The sequence below is a fragment of a genome, unplaced genomic scaffold, assembly GCF_019419815.1.
Source record: "Pyrus x bretschneideri cultivar Hongxiangsu unplaced genomic scaffold, Pyrus_bretschneideri_v1 Contig14, whole genome shotgun sequence".
Classification (NCBI taxonomy): Eukaryota; Viridiplantae; Streptophyta; class Magnoliopsida; order Rosales; family Rosaceae; genus Pyrus; species Pyrus x bretschneideri.
The window spans coordinates 4,464,561-4,473,710 of NW_025999435.1; the positions used below are offsets into that span (position 1 = coordinate 4,464,561).

The 9,150-nt window shown below is 36.1% G+C and overlaps 1 protein-coding gene across 1 annotated transcript; it reads left to right on the plus strand.

Moving 5' to 3' along the window:
- Positions 1-6,847: 6,847 nt before the first annotated feature.
- Positions 6,848-9,150, plus strand: LOC103966901 (50S ribosomal protein L19-2, chloroplastic). Its single transcript, XM_009380128.3, has 5 exons — positions 6,848-7,009; positions 7,135-7,503; positions 7,849-7,935; positions 8,022-8,155; positions 8,863-9,150. The coding sequence occupies exons 1-5, from the start codon at positions 6,986-6,988 to the stop codon at positions 8,969-8,971; spliced, it is 723 nt and encodes a 240-aa protein (XP_009378403.2). The 5' UTR covers positions 6,848-6,985; the 3' UTR covers positions 8,972-9,150.

Genomic DNA, 9,150 nt, shown 5'->3' on the forward strand with positions numbered 1-9,150 from the left:
TATCAAATATTTATGAGCAATAGTGCTCTTGTTTTGTCATTCAAACCGAAAAAATCATCTCCCGCCTATCATGTACTTATATTTTTCTCATCACTTTACCACTTTCCACTACTGTATTGAAATTTTTGTAAAATTAGAATTGTGATACATCATCATTTGAACCCATTTTTAATATCATATTTCGTATAACCATACTATAATAATGTTTTCTTAGTTGTTTTCGGTTGCCCCCACTAGAAGAAATTTCTGGCTCTGTCAAAAGGTTCCCTTTTTTCACACTGGCATGCTTTATTTCGGGTAGAGTTTTATTTTAGAAAACCACATTATTCATGCAAAAGAAAGATATTTTCATCTCAAAATTTCAATTCAATTTAAAAACCAATTGGTAGTGAGTACATAAACTCAACATCATTTAAATTTTAAATTTTCATGTAAAAGCTTTGATTTCTCGATATGGACCTTTAACGCACATATTAGACACTTCAATTTAAACACGTGAAGTATCTGTTTTGATATCATGTTAAAATACAACTAATGAACTCGAAACCAATTAAAACTCTTGATTGAGTGGGTTTGAATATGATAAATAATTGTATTGTGGAACAAAGAGAACGATTTGGATCTAGACTTCAATCCAATCCAAGAGTTTCACCAACTTCTTTGCTCCTTGAACTCATTTCTCCTAACTTCCTCCACCTTGAATCTTCTTGGATACCCTTAAGCTACCAAAGTAGATAGCCTCTAAACATCCACACCAACTAGTGTAGTGAGATATATGCTAGACATAACAAACGAGAAAAGAAGAGACTAATATCTTCTCTGTAAGGTGGCCGACCTTGTGTGTAGAGAGGGAGGTGGATTATCTTCTTTGTTGTATGAAATGCACACGAAAAACCCTCACTCAAAAATCCCTTAGTATTCCTTTTTTATAGCAAAAGAGAGGTGTCAAACATTTGTGACTTTCTCCCTCACACTCTAGCACACTAAAATCGGCTATACACGGATTGGGCTCTGATTTGGGCCTTTCTCACTTTAAGTCATCTTATGCCTACATTAAAAGGCCAATTGGTTTAGGCCCAATGGGCCTAAGAGAACCCAAACTACTTTTAAGCCCAAAAGTGAAGTTTTATCGCTTCTATGATTAATTTAGACTTTCTTATTAGTCATATCACTTAATTAATCTACTAAATTAATTTAACCATTCCTTAATTATCTCATTACACAAAGCGTATTAGTGTATGGTCGATTTACGTTTTAATTAGCGGGGCAGTGACGTAGTTACTACTTTGTATAATCACATAGTGAATTGAAATCTATTTTATTCTCCTTGACATTGATGATTGCAAGATTAATGATCAAGGGGCTTCCATAAGCTATGAGTGACATTTAATCACGTGTCATGGGCTACCCATTCTAATGTAGTATTTTTTGAAGAACCTATTCAGTTGGAATTACAAAGTAACTCATCATTCTCTAAGTCAATACTTCCAATCACATTACTAGAGAATGAATACTTTATGTCAATTCGTTAGTATAATCATTCTGACTTATATGATTCAACTGAGACGCGTATGATATGCGATAGCATTAGGGAGATGCGGAGATTTTGTGGGATAACCGTTAATTTTAATCGTCACTGTGATCTTCAGTTCCTTCAGAATGTTGCGAAATTCATGTTTCTTCTTTTTCAGATTGGGGGGATGCCATTATTTTGGAGGGCAGGAGGAAAGTTTTGTTTGTTCCATTTTAAATGTTTTTTTGTTTTGGCCAGGTATGGGGTTTCCTGCCTTCAGATTTTCTGGCCTTCGTTTGTAAGAGTTGCGGTTATCCAATTCAACTCTTTCTGATGTTTGAATTCCAACCTGTGACACTCATCAATTTGGGTGTCCTGTGAATAAGTTTGTATGTTGTGTTGTTTTCAGGCTTATCAAAGAATTGGATGGAGAAGTGAAGAATATGGAGAGAATAAGGCCTGGTTTGATACTAAGTGATTCTGAAAAAAGTTGTATAAAAAAAAATTATGAGCTGTTTTTGTGTTTGGTAAACATTCAGCTTCAGTTTTTTTTCACAATTTTGGGTGAAAAAAAGCCAAAAACAAGAAGCTGCAAAACCCAACTTTGAAAAACCATTTTTTTTTCACATCTGTTTTACATAAAAGTTTACCAAAGCAGATTTTTTTAAAACCACAGTAATACCAAACCAGCCCTAAATGACCCAAATACCAGCAGAATCCTTTGTTTTAATTATCTTCTTGTGTGTATTAATTGTTTTTAACACGTTATACTTGTGTTGACAGCTTGAACTATTGTGCAGATCAAAGAGTTGAATTCATATGTGGCTCTGAAAAAACAGTAAGTTAGCATCAGCAAGAAATTACATTCATTGATTCTTAGCAGAAATACCCAATTCATTTGCCTTTTTGGATATTTCTTAAGTGTACATTATATTAGTTATTTTTGTGTGGATGAACTGTATTGTATCCATCTGACTTTAACATCTATTATCCCAGGCTTACATATATGATATTTCGTTGATATATTGGTTCATTACATATCAATTTGGAGAATGAAATACCTGTGTTAGAAAACACCTTGTTTTCTGAGTCTTAATTATTATTTCACATATGATTATCCAACGTTCCCATATTTATCAAATATTTAACATGGATTATTTCAGACTGATGTAGTGATGAACATGTCTCCGTCCCATCTCCCCCCCCTCCCCACACACACACACACACTTTAACCAGAGATGCATGTGTGCACTGTGTAACTTGTTGTGGAAGGCAGTAGTCACACAATCTTTTCTCTAAGTTTTAATACAACAAGAAGCCTGATTTTACAATACAGGAAGATAATTTATTATCATTATTCATGAAAAAGGCTTTGTTGTTATTCTTGAAATTGTCCCATTGGATGCTCAAAGTACTGGTTTATGCTTGGGTCAAAGTTGTTGTTGTTGTTTTTTTTTTTTTTTTTTTTTTTTTTAAATTGACGATATATCTTTTTTCTAATAATAATTTGTAGAAACAATATTAAATAATATCATATGTTGTGGAAGTATAGTCATTGCTTCTGAAAGCAAGTAGTGAATCGATAAGGTGTACTTGAACGTCTCTACTTGGTTGCAAGTATTCTTCTGAAATAATTTCCCACTAATCATTATTCTAGATTCAAGCAGATTTTGAATTTCCTAGGTACCTAGTCAGGCAATGAACTAATTTTTGCTCCACAGAAATACTTGCAAGAGTACAAAGTTATCGTAGTATAGCATCTCTAACATGGTGGTTATCCACAAAAATTGAATGAATAATTTGTGTTAAATCAAATCTTAATTAATTATTTAAAAAAAAGTTGAGAAAAATGTCGATTTTATGATTTAAAATAATAAAAACGATTTTAATAGAAAACAATTAAATAAAATGACAAGATAAAATAAACTAAAAGAAAACAGTTTTTGAAAATTAAAATCGTAAAAGCCTAGGGTTCCTGCGTCACCTTAACAATCCTATGTAGTTATTCCATTTACTTATGAATTACACATGCATATTTTAAAGGTTAGGTTTTCCTAATATATGCCTACTTGGAACCCCAACATAGAGCGTATATCAAACATGCAATCCGTCTGTGATATTCATATCAAATCTAAACATGCATGACTCATTATGCTTTGTGAAACCTTTTGAAAAACCATACAACCCTTAAGACGTGGTATTCATCCTAAATGAACTTGCACATATTAATCACAAGAAGCCTTCATCAATTTCAGGGATCGTCCTCCGACCAAAATTGTATCAAATTACTTTTCTAAAGATCCTAATGGTAGCTAAGCATTAAGACAATTAGATAGTTTAAACCGATGATTAATAATTCAAAATCTACATGCAAAATATCATAAGCAAACTGAAAAGAAACTACATATTCTTGCTAAGGCTCGTGGCCTCGCCCTAGCAAATAGAAATTAGTTACTAACAATCATACAACAAAATATTATTAAAAACAAGGATAGAAAACACCTTGAAAAATAAACTTGAATCCAAAAGCTTTCTAAAGTGTGTGTGCGTTCTCTCCTTCTCCCCCTCTCAACCTTTAATGACTAAAAAGCCTTATTTATACTACTAGAAAATAAAACCCTACCTAGAAAAGGTCTTAGAATAATACTAGGAAACCAAATAAATTAAAATAAATTAGGAAACATAATCCTAAATTGACTAGTAAAATTTGCCCAGAATCTGCATAGTCTCAAAACATCCACGTTTCTAGATCTTTAAGGCTCCAAAATTGGCCCAAAATAGCTAGAATTAAAGCTTGAGATGTCCCGAACATAATTGCAGAAGGCCTTGAACCCAAAAGACACTATCTTGGACGCCAAAAAGCCCAAAGAATCCCAAAACGTCTAATTGACAGCACTATGCGTTGCACATTTATTCCATCACCATAAATAAACCATATTGAATGTCCCCAAGGCAAATCAAACTAGATCAATTTGCAGAAGGCCCCGAGATACTTCAATTTGATGGGAAAAAAATTGACACATTTGATGATAAGGGACAATATGGAATGTCCCAAGGCAAATCAAAGCTAGATCATAAAGTTGCATTATGCCGAATATAAGACCTTTTGCTTATAATTTGAGAGAATCTCTAATTTTGTATTGTTTCGATTATTGTAGTTTAACAATCGTAGTTTGCTAATGATTTCTTCTTCTTTGTTTTTTATTTTTTAGACAACTATATATTTACATTAAAGGGTCGGAATATGGGGCTGAGTCACACAATGAGGCAATAATAAATTAGTATCGAATTCGCTATCAACGATATTCGAACTTAAAACCCCCTATTTACAAGTGAAAAGCAATATCAAATGTTATTTCTTAAAGAAACCCCAAGTTATCTTCTAAAAGAAAACCCAACACCCAACCCACATTTCCCGTCACCAACTCCCCTCTGGCTTCGAGTCGATGACAGCCCCCTCTCTTCTCCACTTCACCTCCCTATTCTCCCTTCCTGTAAACCAAGCAGTGGATTTACTTTCTTTTTTAAGAACCTGATCTCAGTGGTATGACGGAGACTTTATTCATGAACCAACTATAAAACAACAAGAGGAGTCTTGTGGCAGGTAACGCGACACCCAAAATAACATGTGGAAAACTAGATTGTGACTTTAGCCACTATTTTGTTAGAAACTTAAGAGTGAGGACATAGGAGCATGATCGTAAATTGCAATACCAACTTATAACCTGACGCTGGACAAATAGTTGTTACATAAACTCACCACATAAGTAAGAGGGACTTCCATTTATACCAAAGTAGTATCCCTTCTAACCCAACAAGCTCTTAACGCCACAACCAAATCTATAATTTATTTTCTCAACCAACACATCCACAGTTGCAGACCCTTTCAAAGTTGTCAAACCCTCAATTTCCATTGTCATGTTTTCCATTTACAGATTCGGCTAGGGCCGTCGAAACTTCTCTCTTCCTAATCCCAAACCGAAGCAGCCTATGGTCGGTATACCTTTGAAAGCTCAGACAGAGAGAATAAAGGGACTCTTCGGGGGCTACTTAAGGCACTTTAGTGCAAACCAGAATGGGGCTACTTAAGGCACTTTAGTGCAAACCAGAATGGGGCCGTGGATGTTGCTCAGTGCTACTATAACTTAACAACCAAAAAGATCAGCGTCGAACTTCAGCCCCTTTGAGTTGGTCATTCTAGCATCTCACATGATGAAGTATCATGTGGATGAGTTTGTAGCATCTTTTGTCTTGTACCATCGGATAACACGTTGTTATCTACAACAACGTGGGGCATGGAGCAAACCCCTCGACATGTAACACTCCAATGTTGAAATCTAAAATTTTGATCTATATTCATAGGTTTTAAGATCTCTGTATGTTGTATATTGGTAATTTCAGTGATTATTTATTATTTGGGATTTTAAAAAATTTGCACTTTTGGGCCAAAATTCAGTTGTTGGTCCCGAAGAAGAACGTTTCGCGAACCTTGTGATAGATGTTAGGGCCCTTTCAGGCAAACGCTTTTGATGGTGTTTGATCTTAGTTCCCGAATAACTCACATAAATTAAAAACATTGCGAAAAGACAAATAAACCTTATAAAGAACGGGGAAAGATATAGAACATAATAGACATTATGTCGGCTAAAAAGAGCGCTCGTAACGGCAAATTTTTTTTTTTCCAATGTTTAAGTGAGGTATTTTCTCAAACATTTGGCCGACCTATACTTATTGTGTGCTTAGTGTACATCTCTATCTTTTGTATCATTTTAATTGTATCTTTAGGGTCAAGATTGTTATAGTGAACAAATAGATAAATTATATATGTATAAGGGTGAGAGGTCAAATTTATTAGACATATGAGATGCGATAATTCTTCTTCATGAGCTACCCGAATCAATTTTACAACTAAACATTTTTATGTTATATCCGTCTTCTAGTGATTTTGGATGAGAAGCGAATGATAGCGTTGGTGGTGGTGAGTTGATTATTATTCATCATCAACTGATTCAACATCGTATCGAATGTCGAAAGACAACTTTAATTTAAGCGGGACCTTAATTCCTGTTCAGATTATCTTTTTTTAGGCCAAAAACTTAAAGGGGACACGTGTCCCAGTGTCCCATAATAAGATTCGCCCCTGACCAACAAAACGGACATGGACTTAATTTTAGAAGATCCGTCGAATTATCGAATCGGATTGTTTTGAAACGGTTCAAAATCGGATCGGATATAGGGTGGTCCGACCCATCTCCGATCGCTTTACAAGTCCAACTACGAGCAACAAATATTCCAAAAAAAAAACAAAACAAAAAAAAGGAAGCGTGAATAGATGGAACAGATAAGGCCGTCTGTCCTCCTCGTTCTTTCCTCTTCGAAGCAGACTCCATGGTTACTCCCATGACCTCTACTCTCTAACTCTCTCTCTCTCTCTCTCTACCATTTCCTCATTTCCCACAAACCCTAATTCCCATGGGCTCCAAAATTCTTCCACAGGTACTCTCTCTCTCTCTCAATACATTTGGTCCGTGTCTGTGTGGTGTGTGTTGTGTGTGTGGTGTGCGTGTGTGTGAATTGTAGCAATAATGTGGACGGAAATTGATGAATTTGTGGGTTTTCAGGCTCTGATAACAATTCCACGAAACCCTAATCAATACCCGTCAGTAAAGCTCGGGTTTTCAGCTGCCCTCTCTCGCCGCTCTTCCAATTCCACCCGGGTTTCGCTCTCTAGGGTTTCATCGAGCTCAATTGGGTCCGTTTTCAGTCCCATTGTTTCCGCGATATCGAAACGGAACTTCGTTGTGAGAGCAGACCCGAGCTCTGAAGGTGAAGTCGGAGGCACTGATGATGCCCAAGAGAATGAAGCAACTGGGAGCGGAGAGGCCTCTGTGGCCATGGTAGAAGCTGAAGCAGAAGCAGTGCTGGAGCCTGAATCCGAAGAGCCGAAGCCGCTGAGAAAGTCTCGGGTTAAGCTCGGCGATATAATGGGGGTAATTTGTTCCCTTTTCTCTCTCTCTCTCTCTATTGCTGCTTTGCTTGCTCTGTGTGAAAATGTAACAAAAGTGAAGAATTGAACCCGCCAGGACATAATTTTGAAATCGATATCATTATGCTGTGGGTGACATTATGTGGGAATGAAAATGATATCGATGTTGCATTGCGTTCTATATTCTCAGCAGAGTAGCAGGGATTTCAAAATATGCATTTTTCATTGGCTATTTTTTAGCTGGAATGTATTTAAACAGGGTATTTGTCGTTTGGTTTTTCGCCATTCAACCCTAAGTGATTGTTAAAACCCGAGATTAATGTTGACCGGAATTCTTCTGTTTGCTTAGATATTAAATAAAAAGGCAGTTGAGGCGGCCGAGCAGGAAAGGCCAGTTCCCGACATTAGAACTGGAGATGTTGTGCAAATTAAACTGGTAATAGTGGTTCTGCTTCATTTCTCCAGATTTATGCCGTCCCCGATTGCATCTGTTGTGATTCTTTTTATGTGTATGACTTACAGGAAGTTCCTGAAAATAAGAGAAGGTTGTCTATCTATAAAGGCATTGTCATTTCAAGACAAAATGCTGGTATTCACACAACTATTCGCATTCGGAGGATTATTGCTGGCATAGGGGTTGAGATTGTGTTCCCCCTGTAAGTTTTTCTTTTATGTTCTACATGCTCAGCTTGATTTTTCTGCAGAATCATATGTTTAATGTGGTCCAATAACACTTCGCAAATAACTAATCGGGCTATACATGATTAACTTTCGGCTACAGTTACCGATGAGGTCTTTTTTGAGTCAGTGGGCTTTGATCCGTCGCCATATCTCTGAATTCTGATGACATGACTCTGAAGAACCTAACGTGGAGAAATCTATGTTGGATATTTATAGTCACTGATGGTTATTTATTAGGATTTTCTAGTCTAATCGAATTCATTGCAAACTTTATGTTTCATTCTTTGAAATTTAAACAACTCGACCCATATTTGTAGTTGGGTGCATAGGTGATAAAATCATTTTAGAAGCAGGCACTAGGAGGTTGCAAAGGATTTTATTGGATTCTTCTCACCCCCAACCATCCCAAAAGGGTTTCTTTCTCATTGTGTTTTCGACTTTTTGTACTTAATAAAATATACGAGAGAAGAAAAACCCTGTCTCCCGTAGAATATGCCTAGAATTCAGTTTTGGATTCATGATGATGACGCTTAGGCTCGTATGAGTGTTACCATGCTTACTGGCTATTTCTCCCCTTAAAGCCTTCCCTTGAGTTTTGAAATAATTAGAGCTTTATAAGCATATTTACCGTTAAGAATATTTTTGTGTGATAGGTTTTAGTTTCTATTGCTTGTCATTTCAGATACTCACCAAACATTAAGGAGCTAAAGGTACTGAGTCACAGGAAGGTCAGGAGGGCGAGGTTGTACTATTTGAGAGACAAGCTTCCAAGGCTCTCGACGTTCAAATGAGATATAGTATACGGCTCTTGTTTGGTTGTTTTCGGTTTCAGAGTAGTCTCATGAAAACCGTCACGTTGTAAAAACTATATGTATTTCCATCCAGGAATCCATTGAATGTGATATGTGTATCAGTTCTCCCCAATTTTTGTTGTATCTATAAATATATGCTAGGTTAATTTCCCCCTTTC